This window comes from Schistocerca nitens, chromosome 4, assembly GCF_023898315.1.
Source record: "Schistocerca nitens isolate TAMUIC-IGC-003100 chromosome 4, iqSchNite1.1, whole genome shotgun sequence".
Classification (NCBI taxonomy): Eukaryota; Metazoa; Arthropoda; class Insecta; order Orthoptera; family Acrididae; genus Schistocerca; species Schistocerca nitens.
This window is the reverse complement of record NC_064617.1, coordinates 348,238,917-348,261,420: the sequence shown is the minus strand read 5'-3', so window position 1 is coordinate 348,261,420 and position 22,504 is coordinate 348,238,917. Positions and strand designations below refer to the sequence as shown.

General features: G+C 38.7%; 1 protein-coding gene across 1 annotated transcript in view; it reads right to left on the bottom strand.

Annotated features, from left to right (window-relative positions):
* LOC126253223 (uncharacterized) overlaps positions 1-14,853 on the bottom strand; it is a 63,182-nt gene extending 48,329 nt beyond the window's left edge. The window contains exons 1-2 of the mRNA XM_049954409.1: positions 14,718-14,853; positions 14,457-14,623 (exon numbers count right to left, since the gene is read on the bottom strand). Of these exons, the coding sequence (XP_049810366.1) occupies positions 14,457-14,623; positions 14,718-14,760 (210 nt within the window). The 5' untranslated portion in view covers positions 14,761-14,853. The remainder of the gene's footprint in view (positions 1-14,456; positions 14,624-14,717) is intronic.
* Between the last annotated feature and the right edge of the window lie 7,651 nt (positions 14,854-22,504).

Below are 22,504 nucleotides of genomic sequence, written 5' to 3'. Positions count from 1 at the left end.
TTGGACCCAAAGCAGCCAAGGAATCATCGCCTAGACAACAAGAAGCCACAAGGACAACGCAGACACAGCAGCATCAACAAAGGAGACATCATGGCCAGCTCTACTAGATTCCTTTACAGCCATTAGCCACACCGTAACGGTGTCCTTATGGAGTTAGCTTTTCCTGAGAAGTAGAGCCAGTTCGTGACAACTGGTGGCTCGTCCGGGATCTAGTCATTTATATGTACTGGATTGACGAAATCTGTTGTGCAGAAGTCTAATGACCACGTGGTACGAAGTGCTATACATGGAAGGCATGGGAGACGAAACGAAGCAGTAAAGTGAACTGACCACACGCGTGAGGACCAAGACTGAAAAGATAAGTACATTTGTTTAGTGCTGTTTTTTTTTCCTTTTATTATTTTGTGTGTCTGAAATTTCACGAAGATGACCATTGTGAAAGAGAAAAGTGGTGCGGAATCTGAACAGGAGTGTGAAAATTTGTTAGTCTTTGGGGACGTAGACATACCGATAAAAACGGAAGATGAGTCAGTTAAAGAAACGGATCAGAGTCTTAATTCCTCAGAACGTGAGACGTCGGACATTAAATTACTGTTACAAATGATGAATCAATCGTTAGTTTTTAATCAGACTGTTGCAGCCCGCTTACAAGCTAATGAAGAACAATTGCAAAGCACGAATCAGACTGTTGCAGCCCGCTTACAAGTTAATGAAGAACAATTGCAAAGCATGAATCAGACGGTCGCGGACAATTTTCGGGTTATAAATCAGAAAGTGTCGCGTCTGGAGGGAACTATGAACAAAAAATTTGATAATGTCTTAGTTTGGGGTAATAAACTTCGCAACGATATTTTAAAGATAGACAAGAAACTTAGCAAGGCAGAAACAAAGATTTTAGTGGTAGAATCTAAAGTGGGAGAAGTAAATTCTAGTCTGAGTAACAAAATTCAGTCTGTAAAAAATGAACTGGTCACAGACAGAGAGGAAAATGCAAAATGTTTTGTTAATGTTAATAATCAAATAGATACAGTTTGTGTAAATGTAAAAGCTATGGCAGTAGATCTTGAAAGTAGAGTAGACTCTAAACTAAATGTTGTGAATGATAAAGTGGAAACAGTCAGTAACACAGTAAAACTCCACAAGATTGAAACTAAGACAGATGTTAGTGAATTAAAAAGTACAGTATCAGAGTTAAACCAAAAGTTTGAAATATTTAGCAATGATGTAGCTAACAAAAATTTTTCTATGAACACATGTACCTTATTATCCAATATTCCAGTTAAAAACTTTTCTAATGAGTGTAGTTTGCATCCTGTTGACTTTCTGCAGAGTTGTAGAGACAACTTTTTGCCCAATATGAGTGAAAGTTTCAAAATTAAGTTTGTTAAAAAATTTTTGGAGGGAGAATCTTTGTCATGGGCCAATCAAAATTTTTCTATGGACATGTCTTATGCAGAATTTGAAATTGAGTTCTTAAAACGGTTCTGGTCTGAAACTGAACTAGCCAGGATAAAGAGCGAGTTCCTAAAGGGGCCAAATTATAGAGAAACACAGGGGACTATGAAACAGTTTTGTAAAAATCAACTGAAGAAACTTGTACATTTGAGTAAACCCTTCGATGAGCTCACACAGGTAGATGCTTTAAAGAGAAGGTTGTCAACAGATGTGCAATGGGACCTAGTGTATGGACCAGATGACAACACTGGACAATTTCTAAACTATGTGGACAAGCTTGACAGGATTATAGACAAAGTGGGGAAACCAAAAAACTATTTCAATCACACACAAAGAGGTGGAGATCATAGTTGGGGAAACACTAATTCAAACAGGAGGGAAAATAGTAGGCCCAACAACCATAGTTTCCATCATAGGGAACAAAATAGTCACAATATTAATAACAATCTCCATTCAAGGGAAAACTATAATTTCCATTCGAGAGGACAATCTGGGAACAATTGGAACAGAAGTAATTACAGGGATTCTGAAAACAGGAATTGGCGTGAACATAGTGTCACCAGGGGTCAAAATGCTATGGGAAGTCCTGAAGCAAAAAACTAGTGTACGCTCCATTGTCGGTCCACAAGGTAGGGGCGAAAAGCATAGATAATAGAAGGACCAATAACAGTGACTACATTGCACCAAGAGATACATCTCAAGTAATGAGTAGTTATCTTATGAATGTGTACTATCCTCTAAACACAGTACCTGTTAAGAATGAACACATTGATTGTAATAAAGAGGCAGAGAAGATATTTAACTTAGTTGAATTTTATGAATGGGCAGAAGCTTGTAGTTTGTCAGAGGACCTGCAGATTAACGATTTATATAATCTAGGAATTGATGCACTGATGAGGGAACCAAGTGAGCAAATTGTCGACGCTGATTTAACGGGCAAAGAATTAAAAACACCTGGGTGTGAAAGCAACGTTTTAAGTTTTCGGGAGAGAGAGGTTGATGATTGTAGTATGTGGGGAAATGAAGATTTAATGATACATGATGATGGTGAAAAATATTTTGTTTGCTTGAAAGAGGAAATGCAGGCATTAGGTGTTGTGGGAGATACTGATATGCATGTTGTAGATGTACCCAAAGATGTTATTAACGGTTTAAGTGGTGTTAATGCCAGTGTCACAACCAATAGGCTCTGTAATCCAACATCTTATGAAGGAACCTGGGCAGTTGATAAAGATTCCCTGAACAGTGAAACTGACTGTGCAAGTAGGCTACCATGTACAATGAACAAAGGTGAATTATTTCTTTATAATATGTGGCTAAATAGTGATGCAATTAAAAATGATAGCAATTTTAGAAAAATGATTCTTAATATGTCTCAAATTTTATATCCTGATTGGTGGAAAAACACTAAACATATTATTGTTGAGCAACTGAAGGATAAATACCTTAGTGGTGAACAATGTTATATGGGTGAAAATATTTGGATTGAGGAAATTATAAATGCAAGTGACAGTGCTAATGATGTGTGTGTTAATGTAATGACCGTAGATAATAAAGGTGACAGTAATATAGGTACTTGTAAGTCAGAAAGTCATTGTTTCAGCGAAATTCAAAACGATTTATTGTATGAATACGTTCAGCATGAAAAAGGTGGTGACATAGGTAGTCCGTTCATTAGAGCAAAAGTTGGTACCTGGGAAGGCAAGTGCCTTATAGACACAGGGAGTCAGGTGTCAGGAATATCTGAAATTCTAAGAAAAAAGCTGAAGTGCGAGAAAGATTACATTGAAATGCCAGTCATTGGGGTGAAAATAAGAGGGGCTACAGGAAAACACAGGAAAACTGTGAAAAGACAAACTTTGTTATCTTTTACAATTGAGGGAGTCACATTTACACATGGATGCCTAATTATACCAGGACTCGGTGAGGACTGTATTCTCGGGATGTCATGGATTCGGAGTGTAGATGCAAGATTTGATTGGGGAGGACAAAAAAATTATCATAACAACACCAAATGGGGGGGGGGGGGTGTATCTCCACCAAGTTTGTCAGATCAAATACAGTTTTGTGCCCTTGAAAATGTTTATTATTTGTTTAATATGTATTCACTGTATGAAGTGTTCGCAATGAATTTTCTGTGTAATATGGCAGCCATGTTAGTTTTTGATATTTCTGTATGTTTATGCAATTTGATTGATGTTTAATAATTTGTGTACTTTTAGTTTGTGTAACTCTCACACCACACTTGTTGAGATGTCATTTAAAATGCAAGCCACTAATCTGCACTAAATCTGTCTTGCAACAATTAAGTTTTTTAAATTTGTTACTCTTAAAGGCAGAGTCCTAATTACTACACACTTAAGTGCTTGAAATGTCCAACTCTACAAGGAGACAATCATTTTCAGTAAACCACATGAATTACTGTATATTTCTCTCTCAACCACTGCAAATGCAAAGGCAGTAATATTTTTTAATTTTGATATATACATACCATACCAAAACTTTCATCCATGATTCTACCTTTGCACTTCTACTGTAAATATGAACCCTCGTAACAAACAATTGAATTTTTTATCCTTGGAGTAATGTCTCTGTGATAAAATATTTTACACCCAATATGTTAATGCATTTGTATTACATGTTTATAGAATTTATTAGTATTTAAAGAATCTTTTTTTGACCAGTTCACATCTGTGTAGTATTACTCAGACAGATACTGTAAACTTCTCCCACTAGATAAACATTACCAGAAGGTTAATTATGTATCCTAACCATGTACTTACATATAAACATTATGTAACCAAAAGGTGATCTCTGTATATGATTTTTAGATAACATGGCATTATAGTCAACAAAGCAATACAAACAGCTAAGCTTTGAAAACAGACGCACTGCAGGACTAGCAGGAATCAGACCTTTTAACGGACATCACCTATGTGCAGATGGTCAATGTGGGACAGACTGAGAGTAGTGTGAAAAGTGGGTACTTAAAGAAAATAAAACAAGCCTGCCTGCAGTTAAAAGTTACAGTCTTTCAATGGTTTCATGTGAAGTACTAAAACATTATGGACTCTTCTAAGTGAAAATTGTGAATCTTCTTTCGTATTTCATTTACTCTAAGGTTAAAAAATTGTATGTTTTCCTTTACTAAGTATAACAATTTCAGTGTTAGCATAACTCAAAGGAAACAGTCCTATTAAAAATTTTAATGTATTTAAAAACATATTCTTGGCAGTTCCATTATTCTGTTGTCAGAATTTTGTTCGCATTTTCATACGTACAAAATTCTTGGTGGGCTATTGTAATGGAACTGACAAATAGACGTCATTTTATTTTATGATACACTAATAGATGTCACTTTATTTTATTGTACACTCAAGTCGTGTTATAAAAGCTTTTGCTTAAGACAATACTAAGTTAGGTGTTGCGATCAATAATCGATATTGGAATTGTATGTTCTTTGTAGCTTATGACCATGATCTTTGGTCTACTACGGGTCTTCAGCCACTTGTGTGTTGGCCGCGGTTGAGTGTAGTTGTGCATAGAGTTCTTGCAATAAATGTGTTTGATACAAAGAAACCGTGGAATACTGCGTCATTTTTCGATAGTCCAGTAATAATTAAAAAACCCGCACCTTTTCTTGGACCCAAAGCAGCCAAGGAATCATCGCCTAGACAACAAGAAGCCACAAGGACAACGCAGACACAGCAGCATCAACAAAGGAGACATCATGGCCAGCTCTACTAGATTCCTTTACAGCCATTAGCCACACCGTAACGGTGTCCTTATGGAGTTAGCTTTTCCTGAGAAGTAGAGCCAGTTCGTGACACTCTTTTCGATGTTAGTGACGCAAACCAGCTCTTTGTTCAAACAATGTATACAAAGAAGCTTTTCAAGTCAAAAATAAATACACTGTCTCGGGCATGAGCATAAATAAATACTGGGCAAAGCTGTGTTTCCCAGCTAGTATAATCTATGCAGACATCTAAGAAAAAAAAAAAAAGATACTCAATGTAAAAAGGGGATTTTTTTTTGCAAGAACTCAAGCACTCAAAGTTATTTACTGAGCTGGAATAAACCAACCTTTCTTATTATCAATATGCCTCTTGTATAGAAAGTAGAGATTGGTATACGAAGGAAGTCTGGAAGAAGTAAAAATTCCAATAAAAATTACAAAAAAACTTACACAAAGAGCATCGGAGCCCTCACAAGTGGTGACTGCTCCAAGAAAAACCATGCATTTAGAAACAAAGTCTCAAGCCTTACATCAAGATTCAAATACAAAGCTGAAATATTTTAACAAAGAAGAAGACATGTCTAAAAAGTGTCAATTAGGGAGCCTGATATTTTCAGACACTTACTGACAATAAGAAACTATTAGAACAATGAAGAAGAATTATATTAAATCGAAGCTTTCAACTTGTACAGTTATAGTAACAGTGCTGCGATATTGTACTGCAGTGTTAACAACTACAGAACATAAACATTAGAGATACAATGTCTACACCGTACACAGGGCATCTCTCCCACAAACAAATACTGCTCATCATTTCTTTCATGCAATATCCAGTGTTGATGGAAAGCAGTGGTTTGTATCCCGTTTTAAACAAAGTTATTTTTAAAACAGAATTTCACATGCCCATTCAACAGAGCAGCTGAAAATTAGTTAAGTGTGACATTCATTTTATCTGCATGTATTAACAGGGACAGTAAAGCATGAAGAATAACCAGTACTCCAGCAGCGACAGCACTGGTTGGTTAGTTTGTGGGGTTGAAGGGACCAGACTACAAAGGCTATCAGTCCACGACAGCACTGTCCTGGCCTGTGCTGACAGCTACAACTACCTGTCAACACTGTTCAGTCACTGCGAACTGCTGGTTATTCTTAGTGTATTACTGTCCCTGGTAATACTTACTGATAAAACAAATATCACACTAGATGAATACGGGACAGCAATATCAAATGGGCACATAAAATTTTGCTTTACAAATAATTTTGTTTGCAACAGGAAACAAACCAACACTTTCTGTCAACACTGGGCATCACTTGGAAGAAATAATGAGCAGTATTTGTTTGGGCAAACGCTAGAGAAAATGCGCCAAACAACTCTTAGGAAAGACACATGGTATACTTAACAGTTATTTGTTAACCAAAAATTTACCTGAGTTAGCCCATGCTAAATTAATTTTGAACCAAGCACAAAGAAATTGAGATTGACAACAGCATTAAATAAGAGGCTGCCAGGCTATTAAACAACAATAAACAAGTTTTCCATAACAACGTATCGAGAATATTTAACAGGAGGAAACCACCTCAATTAAAATCAGGTGCTGTTCATAAAAGTAATTATTAACTGCAACATCTCTTTCCACACTCCCATCGAGAGTGAGTTATAACAGAAGATTCCGTGACTATGACTGTGTTCATACACTGCCAACATTCACAAGCACCTCAATGACGGTTATCAGCATTTGACAAGCTCTGTTCCATCCCAGCACAGCACCATGTCACAGTGCAATAGTCCGAGACCAATGACACAGCCAGTAGCTACCAATGCATCTGCTACACAGCTCACCCAAGAGCCCAATGGGTCTTATTAATATTAAGCTGTAATCAGTGAAGTCATTATGAATTATGATGCAGTGTTAATGAATGGCTTGCGATTTTCCCATGATTTATGAAGTGCTTGAGTAGCTACACTATTAGAGAACACTTAACCATCATTATTACTTATTTAATTTATTTACAATAACAATAACAAATTACTTCATAAGTATTGTTTTCACAGATGAGCAAATGATGAAGGAGTCATTTATGCAGATAATACTTCAACAATTAGCCCAAGTCACACAAAAAACAAATGGAGAAAATGAATCATAGGTTGCTTGACTTGACATCACACGTAAACAGCAGGATGGATCACTTAGAGCTGAAGAACTACACCTTAACAAAGTAAAGTACCTAGATGTGATATGGGAAGTACATTTGCTAGAAGTGATTATCAGCCACTTACCATGGAGAGTAAGGTACAAACTTTTAGGCAGTGACGATGATATGATGGTGAGCCTGCATGACAGCAAGGTCTTTAGCACCCGTCCTAATGTAGTGAGTGTGATAAAGCCGCGAAATTATTAAAATGGAAGTTGCAAATAAAAAGTTAACCAATGTCCTAAAAATGACTGGAGCAAGATCAGTAACTTATTAGGATATCTGGAACAGGTATAAATGGTAGAAAGACAGGCAGAATGATGGCAATCCAACAATAATAGCAATAATAACAACAGCCTAAATACTACATACAAATGATACTGATTACAATAAGGGATCATGAGGAATGACATTACCCATTTAGGAGACTGTAGAAGCAATGATCAGGAGTATAACAGATCAGCAACTAGGTGTAGAAAAGAAACTGGTAGCAGGGAACACCCAAATAGAACATTCAATAATAACAACACGATTACGGAAGGAGAAAATGAATAACCTCCCATGAAGGGTCATGTCCCTAGAAGCATTGGAAAATGAGCCACATCAGTAACTTCCAGATTAATTCATTACAATTACAAAAATAATTTGATAGAAGATCTATGAGAGGAAAATGAGCAATCCCTCAAAACGTATGTCCAATCAAAAATCAAGCATTTAGTAGGACATGTACCAATACACAAAATTCTAGATTCAGGCAGTGAGGTATGTGTAACAGACCAGAGCTTCTTGGAACAAAAAAACATATTACATACATTTCCCGGACTTCCCGTAAGCAGAGTCAAGGTTATTGGAATAATGAGAACCACTGTTAAACTGGTGCAAGAAGAATTATCAACTACATTTATTCTAAATGGATACACATTTGACTACCCGATATTCTTACTTGTATGATTAAACAATGGAAACTCCAGGAAGGCATGTCAACACTGTAGGAAAATATAAATTGCTACTTATTGTAATGATGATGCATTAAGTTGCAAACAGGCATAATAAAAAGACAATTACACCACAGGTTTCGGCCACAGCCTTCATCATTGGTTTCTTTAGGTTAGTTTCATCAGATAGTCTCTGAACCTTAGTCCCAACTGCTCTACAGTACTTTTCTCCAAATGAAATAGCTTAAATGACTTGTTATTTAACTCCAAGAGTGGGTTCACCCTTTCATAGAACTTGCAAGGAGCTCATTAGGTCTAGCCATCATCGTCCTCAGTGGACACATCTGAATGCTCAAATACTTGTTAAGTGAACAAAAGGAAACAATGTAATTAACATTTGCACAACAGAGGTCCAGAGAACTCGGAAAATGGATAGTATGGTATGGTTTCAATGGTATGGAATAGCATGGTAATGTTGTTATAATTATCTTTACGACCAATAAAGTAGAGAACGTAGTAACAAACGGGGGAAAAATTTCAAGAATTGATCTGTGTTAGCCAATGAAATGAATGAAACAGAATTCTGTGGTTAGCTTATTTCAAAATACTTGCTTATGTTACATTTATCAAAGCATGTGGAATTGTCATAGCAGTTTAAGGACACTTTTGGTAGTTAAAAATTTAATACGGATTGCATAGTTACTGCTACTCAAGCTGAAAGAGAACTTACATAACTGATGTTGAATCATTATTGGCTGCTGTCAAAATTCCTATAACTAACTGCAACTATTCTATTTTCCTCTCTTACTCTGCTGCTAAGTGTCTATAAAATGCCATTCAACTGATCAGATAAAATACGAGTCTTCTCTCAAGGGCTGTTGGTTGGTTGATTTGGGGCATAACGGGACCAAACTACAGGGTCATCAGTCCCTTTTTATTGATGCAATCAAGATTCAAGGTACAAAAACACCCAACACCACACCTAGAAAGAAAACGAATGGAATGAACAGAAAACGGGGAAAACACACCACAAAGAAAAGTAGGAGAAGGCATTAAAAACATAGAGCATATGGTCTGGGCTGGCTGATCACAGTAATAAAAGAGGATGAGCCAGCCATTCTGCAACACATTAAAATGTCCACCCCAAAAAGACAAGGCAAGATGAACACATGTAGTGAAAAGACGACCACCAAGACAAACAACCGCAAAGAAAGTGCGACAGAGTTAAAATGGAGGGAGGGTGGTGACCTCAGAGAGAAGGCTAAATGCCCACCCTTAGATAGTATGATAAAAACCCCTCTCACGAATAAAATGTAAAACTAAATCTGCTGTTGAGGCATTGTCGCCCAACGCCGAAGCTAGGGTGCTGGGAAGATTGAAAGTCTGCTGCAGAGCGGCTAAAAGTGTGCAGTCCAGCAAGATGAGGATGACAGTCGTATGTGAGCCACTGTGACACCGAGGTGGGTCCTCGCGACAGAAGAGGTAGCCACATATGGCCAATGTGTGGCCGGCAGGGAACCACAGAGTCCCTGCGAGAGGCCCGCATGAAGGTCTTCCACACATTCGTAGTCTCCTTAAGGGCACACAGTTTGTTGTGAATACTGAAATTATGTCAGTCCGTCTCCCAAAGCTGAAAATCATTGCGGCGTAATAATGATTGCAGGTCAGTTACAGGGATGCCAACCTACAGAAGTAGTTTCCATGTAGCCCGTTTGGCCAGCCTGTCGGTAAGTTCATTTCCTAGGATTCCGACATGGCCTGGGGTCCACACAAACACCATAGAATGACCGACTGTTCCAGGGCATAGATGGACTGCTGGATGATCACTACCAAAGGATGGTGGGGGTAGCACTGGTCGACAGCTTGTAGGCTGCTCAAGGAGTCAGTACACAGAAGAAACAACTTGGCAGGACATGAGAAGATGCACTCAAGGGCATGAGAAATGGCTGCCAGCTCTGCACTGAAAACACTGCAGCCATCTGGCAAGGAGTACTGTTCAATGTGTCCTCCATGAACATATGTGAAGCCAACGTGACCATCAGCCATCGAGCCATCAGTATAAACTACTTCATGGTCTCAGTACATGTCAAGAATCGAGAGGCAGTGACAGCAGAGATCCGCAGGGTTAACTGAGCCCTTAGGACCAAGTGAAAGGTCCAGGAGAAGCTGCCTAGGTGTACACCATGGAGGGGTACATGAATGGACCTTGAGTATAGGTGTTAAAGGCAAGGACTCCACTTCAGACAGAAGAGATCAGACGTGAACCACAATCTTAAGCCCTGACCTGGGCCTCCGATGCGGGAGATGAACCGCTATGGATGGGAAAAGGAGACGGTAATTCAGATGCTCAGGAAACTATGAATGTGTGCAGCGTAACTGGTGAGAAGTTGTGCACGTCTAACCTTCAATGGAGGGACTCCAGCCTCCACCAGGGCACTGGTCACTGGACTCATCCTAAAAGCATCTATTGCCAGTCAAATGCCACAGTGGTGCACTGGGTCAAGTAAACGCAACACTGAGGGCACCACTGAACCATAAAACAGACTCCCATAGTCAAGGCGGGATTGAACAAGGACTCTGTAGAGCTGCAGCAGCGTAGAGTGATCTGCACCCCAGTTGGTGTTGCTCAGGCAGTGGAGGGCTTCAGGTGCTGCCAGCACTTCCACTTCAGCTGACGAAGATAAGGAAGCCACATCAACTGGATGTTGAAAACCAGTCCTAAGAATTGATATGTCTCCACTACAGTGAGTGGATCATCATTAAGATAATGTTCTGGTTCCGGATGTCTTGTGACACCTGGACAATGAAGAATGGAATGGCCAGCAATGAGTCCTGATCGAAACCCCCATCAAGCATTTGTGGGACAAGCTTGGCAGACATGTTCATGGTCATCCTATTCAACCACTGACTATCCAACAACTTTCAAAGGTGACCTCCGTAGAGTAGTATAGAGCATGCCATTGTGAGAGTTCTCTCCTTCTTGAAGCGATCTTCTTACTAGTTTCGGAGGGATCCTGCCATCCATCAGACTTCTCCTGTGAAATGACTACTATCACGAAGTAACAGGCACTGATGGGTTCACAAACAAGGGTTTATTATTCCAATTACAATTTGGTTTAACTTCCAGTTGACAATAACTTTTTACAACCAACAACGAGAACAGACTGTCATTACACTTCTGAGTCAAATTTGGTTGTGTGTTATCTACTGGTCTCCCCAGTTACCAAGTCTCAGGATCACATAATTTTGCCACAGATGGAGCTCCAAGCATGCCGCACTTCTCAGCAGATGTTGAGCACCAGCCCGCTCTGATGTCACGAGTAGCCATCTGGCACCCCTGGAAGATCTCCAACATAAAGCACCATACCAACTCACACACAACCTAATTTACTTTTACCTATAACTATTATCACGTAAACCCAGCCACTCATAATTCAGTACTCAGCCTTATATATATTTCTGTAAACACCAACACACATGATCTCGCAATCTCAATTCAGCAGTAAGTGTGCATATCACTAACTCCCAATGTCCACCATATGTTTTTGCTGATAAGATAACAAATGAATACAGTTGTTGAGCAAAACTGCACGTGGATAGAATGAGATGAAAATATACAATAAAGTACAGAGATACAATCCAGAAGGAAAGGGAGAGACCTATAAAGTAGACAAGGAAAATGGTAATCCTAAGATGATGCGGTTATATAGTGCTCGCTCTACCTTTTCACTTGATGCAAGTTAAGAGTCCCTCCCTCTGATGTTTCACCAGTCCTGTGAAATTCATTGATTCCGAGTCTGTAAGCTCCTCGAAGTATTGCTTCCATATTTTTGCCTCTTTTTCCACTCCCATTATCCAATTACAGTTTGTCCCCAATGATTCTATGATGTGACCCATGAACAATGGCAATTTGCGTAGGTCAAGATGTGGACAGGGACTGCATTGTTGCCAGTTCCAGGCGACAGGTGCACTGCACACATACACATGCTTTACACTTGATGAAAGCATGTACCCTGCAAATTATGTCTCTCATGTGCTTGCGTAGAATTTGTCGCTTGCCACTGACATCAGCCATGATAACTTGCAACACATTGAATAACAATTCACTAAATAACTCATTACAATCATTTTCAGGTCCTCACACTAGCTACTACATTCACAGCGGAGTACTCAGGACACTACTGAACACTCATAGGCCGCCAGAGAATGCAAGACATAGTTGCACACAACAAGCCTAAACTTGACTGCCATTGTTTGTGACTCCAGCTATTGTTATCAGTGCAGTGTTTTGCAGTATTCTCCACCAACAAAACCATTTATGATCTACCCACTATGAATTAACACACAAATGAATTACAGACCATGACTGCGAGTGGGCACTGATTTGTAGAAAGTTTGTGCCGGACCAGGATTCAAGCCCCGGTCTCCTGCTTACTAGGCAAATGCTCTGACCACTAACCCAACCAGACACAGGCATGATAGGGTAGTCTTTGCAGTTGCCACTGTGTCCAATTATGGGTCAGAGCATCTGCCTAGTAACAGCAGGCCCACATTTGAATTCTGGTCCAGCACAAATTCTCAACGTTCCCTATTGATTTAAATCAACGCCCATTCACAGCCAATGACCATAATTCTTTTGTCTCTTTAACTCATAGTGGCTGGTACATCAAAATGGTGGGGCTGTTCTTTCAAACAAACAGACACACACACACACACACACACACACACACACACACACACACACACACACACACACACACACACACACACACAACAGCTAATGATCTCTCCAGTGCTTATGCACACCAGGCTTGAACTCTTACGGGATTCGGCAAAATGCCGCAAATAATGAGAATAATCGGCTAGTGGCACTCCACCAATAGTGTGTGGACAAGTTGAGAATTTGGGTCTGATGAGAAGCTTGCTAGGGTAGCCCATGCAGTTACGATGACTGCTGTGTGTAGATGGCTTAGTGGTCGGGGCATCTGTCTAGTAAGCAGGAAGCCAATCCTGGTCCAGCACAAATTTTCAACTTCCCCCACTGATTTAAATCAATGCCCACTTGCAGCCAACATTTGTAATTCCCTTGTGTCTTAACCAAATTTTGTAGATGACACAAAAACAGCTTATCCCCCAAGACAACTGGCAGTTATCCACTCACTTCTAGAACGTGTATGAATATTCTCTAATGAATCTCTGTATTCCAGATTCCAAGAGTATTACCTTTGCCATTTAAAATGGGAAAAGCCATCTGACACTGAACCAATCAGTTCAAAACAAGTAACAATGCTATTTGCATATAATAAATGGCATTGTTTAAACAGTGACATGTAGCTGCCTTCATCTTATTGTAGGAATTAAGCTGTATTTTCACACAGACACGGTCTCACCCTGTCAGTTTTCAACACAGCAGTATTTATATGTTATTCTCGATAAATAACAGTGCAGTGACATAAGTAACATGCTATCAGTGATAGATGAAAAGCACATATAAATGACTAAGCAGACGCCTTGCTGCAAGCTGTGGTTTCTGTTAATGTTACGATCTCATGTATCACATATAAGCACATACAGGTCTATTAATTCTGTATTATTTCATTTGTTATCCTGTTCCATCTAGATTTTTTTATGGCTAAAAATTTTGGCATTTCAAAACAAACACATGAATAATGTTGATTCATCATGATCCCTTGATGTTCTCTGCCAACAATAACATCTGCAAAACCATATACTTTCTTATTAACAGTGACACAAGTAATAAAATATATCAGAGTGTAACAGTTGAATGGAGCGATTTAAGATCTTGATCCGGTTTGTAGGGCTGAAATTAGACTCCCAGTTTTTCCAAATAAAAGCAGTACATGTGGGCTTTATGTGTCATTACTGAATCATTCGGCAAAATGGGACACAATCTTGTGCTAGAGGGATGCCTGATTACAAAATATCATTAGGATTTTAACTCTCACACTTCTATGCAACATTCATCTGTGGTGAAATGATCAGCATATAAATTTAGTTCCTTACTCAACATTTAATTTAAAATCCCTACACAAAATCGGAATACAAAATTAAAATTACATAAAAGTAAATTTGATAATCATATCAAAGCTGATTTAAAAGACGCTGGAATTTCTTACCGGATCACTACAACAGATATCACAATTTTCCGTTAAATCACATAAAGCTGGGATAGCTTCATTGTAAGCTGGATGATAACGCATTCGTTCTTTATTATAAATACTCTTAATTGGTGCTTTGCTCCAATCAATTGGTCGATATGAAAGCGCTGTTACTTTTTCAATGCCTGTAACAACACACAATCCCATACGTAACACAAGAAAATGGAAACACGACCAGGTTATTTTATAGTTTTATGTACTACAGTGGATAATACTCACAAAAATAAAAAATCATAAATCCATAAACTGTCTCGAAATACATTTTTAGAAGACTGACATTTTATAACAGTTTTGGACGCAAACGTTTTCTTCCTTAATAAACTCTCTACAAATGCAGAACTGTCCTCAATGCGTCGTTGCCTAGCAACGGAGATTCAAACATACCGCGAAATATTACCAAAGAAAACTAGCAACGAAGCAAAAACTACACACCAACATTCTTTCACGATAAAGATCGATTTACACTTGTCGGAACGAAATGGGCCGGAACTTCGTCGGAACATCCCACAATGCATTCAGTTAGTTGGTTACTTTCCATGGATCATTTTGCATGATAAATCGTCATGATGTGTAACGAGTCATTTTACATTAGTATTGAAAATTAATTTGTACATCTATTTGTACTCTTAAACATCACCGTATAATTTTTCTTATTTTTTTTTTTCAAATGGCGCTATTTAAGCAATCCATCAACACAACGGATTGAGAATGGACGGAACGTCAAAGTTTCTGGAGAAGTATGTTTTGACGTTGACCAGAAGAACGGTGATGCAGTCTTCTTAACATCGTTAGTTTCGGCCAATTCACATTGGTCTTCGCGTCACGTCTCGGCACAGTCACGTCAGGATGAACTCCATGGAGTAAAGAATTTTATACTTCCATTGCGTATTCACTCTGCCTGTCATATCACATCAATTCACATAGCCCAGTATTGAAAGGTGAAAGTCAGATTCTGACTTACCATCTGTGATACCAAAAGTCTGTCTGTATTGGAATTCTCGGTAAAGTTTAGTAATGGAAAAGCAAACTTCATAACGTATGTTCTTGAACAAGTTTGTGTGGTAAAGTGCCGAGAAATGAATTAACATTTCAAAAGAGCGACATTTGTTTGCTAGTGAAAATATATACACACAGACACATCAATCAGTACTTATAGGAGAATAAGTAGAGCGTCTTTATCTCATCCATCATATTTTTTTCTTACATAATGATTAACGATACACACAATTGTATTTTTCTCCTTTCTTAGAGATGACTTTTTCACTTAAAATGTCGTTTATGTTATCAGCTTACGATATTTTTATACTATGTAGGCATCAGATCTGTTCTGTTGCTGTAAAACGAATATAATTTTTAACTTTCAGATATTTGATCCCACTCGTGGAAGAACGCTCAATGGTAAAATTATCCAAGTTGCTATGGAAATTTTCCATTTTTGCCACGAAAGCAAAGCACAATAAGACACAGATTAAGGAGAAGTACGAAATCCACTACCATTAAAACGAGTGAGCACATCGAAATTAAGTTACTTTCCTATGTTAGCAGGCTATGAGACAGCCAAAAATTCCTTTCGAAGAAAACTAGGCGTGACACGATGTACCGTTACAGCCTATATGAATGCCAGCAGTTGAAACGCAGTATGGACTGTTTCGACGTGACGTGACGGCTATTGTGAACTGGACTTTAACTTGTAGGCCATTTCACACTAGCTATCACATCACGTCAGGTCAAACTGTTCCACAATGTATTTAAAATAGCGACATTCAAACGGGTCATTAACGGATTGTCACGTAACGTCGAGACAACTAGGGTAGAAAGATTTGACGGTGCCATCGCCCGCTAGCATCGAAAGTTGACCTTCTTTGGTCACTCTCACTCATTTTATAGATAAGACTAACATAGCTAATAGTTGCTGTAGAAAACTGTAAATAAGAGGTTGTGAAGCAATCTATACTAACCAGTCACTCAGTTATTCCATTAATATGTTGGATCTAGAGTACCTGTGTGACAAACAGAATTTTTAAGTTAGTAATAATATCCTTGTACAGATCACCAAAGGGTAACATCAGTGTATTTCTAGAAAAACTGGACATGCCGTTACATGTATTTAGAATGGCAAAATGGTTGCATTATGACACTGTAATAAGTGGAGATCTGAATGCGGATTTTGATGTAACAACACACAAGCATTGTGCCACTGTGCTGAAAAATGTTCTACAACTGTGCAATTTACATTTTATCAATAACAGACCCGCAAAAAATGAAGCAAGCCTTGTCAACATTTCTGTCAATTTTAAACTACAGAAGAATCATGTCATGCAACAGTATTTGCATTTTTGGACCATGAGTCTGTATCCTTAAGTTGTAAAACTAGATTCTCTGCTCATAAGAGTAACACTGCAAGGCCTTCCCCAAAAGTTGTAATTACCAGGCCTGTAACAAATGATAAAATTGTAAGGTTTTGAAAGTCCCTTGCAAATAGAGACTGATTTGGCGAGAGTTAGGGTGACATGCATTACAGCTTATGTAATGATTTGTCAACAAGGCTAACACTTGAAAGGTTCTTTAAAGTATTTTTGAAACTATTTAATGACAGCATTCTAATAAAGCAATGCAAAATAATTGACAAAGGATTCCAAACCAAGGCCACAAATAAACAAAATCGATGTTGTAGTGAAGACCTATCAAATCTGAAAAATCAAGTTATGTTGTTGCACAATGTATATAGAAGTCTCAAGATTGACAATGCCAGATCAGTCTACCTTTAATATGGGTATGAGTATAAAAAAATCCATTGTGGAAGCGAAAAAAGCACACAATTTCAGCAAAATTGGGAATTTCACCAATAAGTGCAACGCCACTTCAAAAATAATAAATAGTAGTGCTAAAAAAGAAAGAAACAAGAAAATTAATATATGTCCCCAAAAACTAAACCAGTTGAGGAGGTAGGAAATTTTATTATGAAACCTGATATTAGTTCATCAGAGATTCTTGCAAAAACTGTTTGTAAATACCAGCTAATACACACGTCTGCCTTCTCCAAGGTCTCTCCTACTCTTATCATAAGAATAGTAAAACAGCTAAAACCATGAAACAGTATAGATATATATGACATATCTTGTAACATACTAAAGAAAGTAATAGAGTGTATTGTGTATCTCTTAACGTATTGTATAAAAAAGTGCAAAGCTGAGGGACATTTTCCTGATGAGCTTAAGGTGTTTAGGGTAGTTCTAATACATAAAAAAGGAGATACAGGCTCACCTTCAAGATACAGGCCAATTTCTATAGTCCTGGCTTTTTCTAAAGTACTGTAATGTGTAATTTACCAACAATTATATGCTTACTTTGAAAATCTATGAATCACAGTATTGTTTTAGGGAAAATTTGTCAGCAGTTGATGTTATAGACTCTGTTGTCAAATACATCAAGTTTTGAGGATAAAGGCTTTTCTCAAGCCACTTTTTGTGATCTAAGTAAAGCTTTGGACTTTGTAGTGCATACACTCCTTCTGGAAAAAATTGAATTCTATGGCATTGAAGTTAACAGCCTTAAACTATTGAAGTCGTATCTACTGAACTTGTCTGTGTTGGCAAGGAACTGTCGAGAGTAGAACAAGTTAAGGTAGGTGTTCCCTAAGGATCTGTATTTGGTCCTTTTTTTGTTCCTAATAATGATCAACGATCTGCCATCATTTATAAAGTCTAGTACAGCTCTAAATGCAGATGGTACAACCTTTCTTCATTGTAGTAATGATATCAGCAGCCTTAAAAGTTATGTTGCAAAGACAATGGACCAAGCTTCCAACTGGGTTAAAGCAAATGGCTTCTTATTGAATGACGATGAAACACTGAACATGTTTTTTTGTCTGAAAGACAAACTTCTGTCAGATGATCTGATTATGTTAAGTTCTTGTGGATATATTTAGATAATAAATTATCTTGGAGTCAACATGTACAATCTATTAGTGGTAAGCTGTCAAGAGTAATTTATCTGTTAAAGAGACTTATGGATTGTGTACCCGAAAAATATCAAATAAATGTAGACACTCTTTGATAGTTAATATCTTTGGAACAAAATGACGTAGCATTGCAATTTTGCACGGTAGCATAGTCCATTGTTTCTCAACAGATCTTGGTGCACGTTTTCCAGCAGATGACAATGCAGCAGTGAATGAAGTAAGCTTGTCATTTGAGCAACACAAGATCAAATTGGAGTGGTACTGCAAAGACGAAAACATGATAGAGGTACAACAGCAATGGAGTAATGGGGACTACTGCAGATAACCAATCTATTATCTATGGCTCGAAAGTAAAGACATTGATGTCTATGAGTAAAGGCTCTAAAATAAATACATTAATATCCATGAGCAAACTATGATGTCATTGGTCAAAGCTGATGGGTTGTATCCCTTTCTTCAGTTGACCCGCGTGATGTGTACAGAACTCGGCCACCAACAGCTACAACAATTTATCATGTTGGGGATAAATTTGAAGCTGACGATAATACTTAGGATGTGCATAAGGCAGGTCTGTCGACCAAGAAGGGATGTCGAACAGATGTGCAGAACTACAGACCTATATCTCTAAAGTCGATCAGTTGTAAAATTTTGGAACACGTATTATGCTCGAGTATAATGACTTTTCTGGAGACTAGAAATCTACTCTGTAGGAATCAGCATGGGTTTCGAAAAAGACGGCCGTGTCAAAACCCAGCTCGCGCTATTCGTCCACGAGACTCAGAGAGCCATAGACACGGGTTCACAGGTAGATGCCGTGTTTCTTGACTTCCGCAAGGTGTTCGATACAGTTCCCTACAGTCGTTTAATGAACAAAGTAAGGGCATATAGACTATCAGACCAATTGTGTGATTGGATTGAAGGGTTCCTAGATAACAGAACGCAGCATGTCATTCTCAATGGAGAGAAGTCTTCCGAAGTAAGAGTGATTTCAGGTAAGCCACAGGGGGAGTGTCATAGGGCCGTTGCTATTCACAATATACATAAATGACCTTGTGGATGACATAAGAAGTTCACTGAGGCTTTTTGCAGATGATGCTGTGGTGTATCGAGAGGTTGTAACAATGGAAAAATTGTACTGAAATTCAGGAGGATCTGCAGCGAATTGACGCATGGTGCAGGGAATGGCAATTCAATCTCAATGTAGACAAGTGTAAAGTGCTGCGAACACATAGAAAGATAGATCCTTTATCATTTAGCTACAAAATAGCAGGTCACCAACTGGAAGCTGTTAATTCCACAAATTATTTGGGAGTACACATTAGGAGTGATTTAAAATGGAATGATCATATAAAGTCGATCATCGGTAAAGCAGATGCCAGACTGAGATTCATTGGAAGAATCCTAAGGAAATGCAATCCGAAAACAAAGGAAGTATGTTACAGTACGCTTGTTCGCCCACTGCTTGAACACTGCTCAGCAGTGTGGGATCCGTACCAGATAGGGTTGATAGAAGAGAGAGAGAAGATCCAACGGAGAGCAGCGCGCTTCGTTACAGGATCATGTAGTAATCGCGAAAGCGTTACGGAGATCATAGATAAACTCCAGTGGAAGACTCTGCAGGAGAGACGCTCAGAAGCTCGGTAGGGGCTTTTGTTAAAGTTTCGAGAACATACCTTCACCGAAGAGTCAAGCAGTATATTGCTCCCTCCTACGTATATCTCGCGAAGAGACCATGAGGATAAAGTCAGAGAGATTGGAGCCCACACAGAAGCATAACAATCCTTCTTTCCACGAACAATACGAGACTGGAATAGAAGGGAGAACCGATAGAGGTACTGAGGGTACCCTCCGCCACACACCGTCAGGTGACTTGTGGAGTATGGATGTAGATGTAGATGTAGATGTAGAAAAACATCAACAAGTGAAGTTCCCAGCGCTGCTGCATTGCAGCATTTTACTAGGTCACTGCAGAAATCTGTGAAGCAGGGTACACATGAAAGGGGGTAAGGCGAACAAGTGTACAACGAGTTCTGAAGACTGCAAAGTGGACAGTGTACATACGAAGATCGCTGCGTGCTATGAACAAGGACCACCCAGATTGAAGGATGCAGTACTGTGAGTGATTTGTCTGATGAGGCGCAATTCAAACTTAACAGGACTGCAAACTACCACAGCTGCATGTATTGGGTTCCTGAAAATCCTCGCGTTCACGCAGATAAACCGTTAATCTACTGTGTCTTAACACGTAGTGGGGACTGCCATCATGCAGTCTGCTTTGAAAGTACCGTAACCAGTGACATGTAGCTCCATATGCGGGAAACATAGATTTTACCTGCCATCCTAGAGTTGTTTGGAAAGGAAAGATTTTACCTACAACAAGATGGCGCTCTGGCGCACTACCAAAGATATGTCAGAGCCTACGTGGATGAAAATCCATGTGGATGCTGGATATATTGAAGAGGAGCTTGAGTACTCATCACAGTGTACAGACCTTACACCTCTTGACTTCTACATATGGGGGGACCTTGAAAAATGAAATTTATCAACACATGACAGCGACTCTAAACGAGTCATGAGAAATCATCATGGTGTCCTGTGCAGCTATCACACTTGCAACACTAGCAGCCATAGTTCAGTGTACAGTTCAGTGGCATGATCGTCATTTAGCTGCTAATGGGGGTCACTTTAAACACATAAAATAAACATCCCAACCCCCCCCCCCCCCCCCGGTGCAAGAATTGCAATGGTATGTCATTTTCATGGACCCCTCTGTATTGTGTGATGTATTTGTATTTATAAATTTCTGTTTGCAGATAAATATCGATGTTTCGAAATATTGTTTCACTTCTCAGCACATTATCACACAAAGACGATCAAGAACATACATTATGAAGAAGCTTGACTTGGCCATTAAAAAACTTTATCATCATTGGTTTCTCAATTCCGATACTATACTCCGACTTTTTGTATCACAGACCGTAAAGGCCAGGTCACATTGGCCTCACGACATGTGCCATCATGTCTGTAAAACCATTCTGAATCCACTTCAAATGGTGAAATCCACACTGACCATCACACCACATCACATCACATCAGGGTAACATCAAGGTTTCTTTGGAAGAAAGTTGTGATGGCTGACGTCATCGTCTGACCCCAAGCTCATTTCCTCTCAATATCCAGCCATGAGCTAATCTCAATATTTCCTTTTGTCTTGGTTTTTGTGGTTGAAATCACTTTTTGTGTATGTCTTTTTTACTTGTTATGTTTGTTATTTGTAATCAACTGTTTCATTTTGTTGTTTTTTGTTCAATTTATAACTTTATATAATGTGTGGTGAAAGATTAACGGAAGCAGTGACGCAGCAGTCTAAATTCTATGACATGAGTGTAATAAATTACTTGCCGTCTAATCCACTCAACAAATGAAATTTTATAGATATCGGTACCATATTGAATATTTTGTGATGAAGTGCATTGCAATATGTTTGCAATTTGAAGTGAGAAACGGACTCTGGATTGTATCATATTGATTAGTAAGTCGAATTTATTAGTGTTCCGGCGTAAAGTCAAGCGCCGGCACGCCGGTTGGGAAAGTTGAGCAGAGACATCTGTGAAGAAGACATCAACCAATTGTACGCAAACTGACCCCTCTCTAGAAAAACAAACAGACGGCCACTGCCCAGTTGAAAACTAGCAGATCTGTGACTTCCACAGCGGCATCAAGAATAGATACTTGTATAGCAGCTACTTAGGAACTGTATTACTCATCTTGTATTACGAATTATATATACTGAAGGGATTTCTTGTTTGTCCATCGCCCTTAGCTCGCCACACGTCTGTATCTCACAAAGTTAAGTATTGTAATCCTTTTCTTTTGTAATACGCCACATTAATAGTATTTGGTTGAATTGTTGTCTAGCAATCCGAGAAAGCAGGTTTCCTGGCACCCCATATTTAATGAGTAGGCAATATACACTCCTGGAAATTGAAATAAGAACACCGTGAATTCATTGTCCCAGGAAGGGGAAACTTTATTGACACATTCC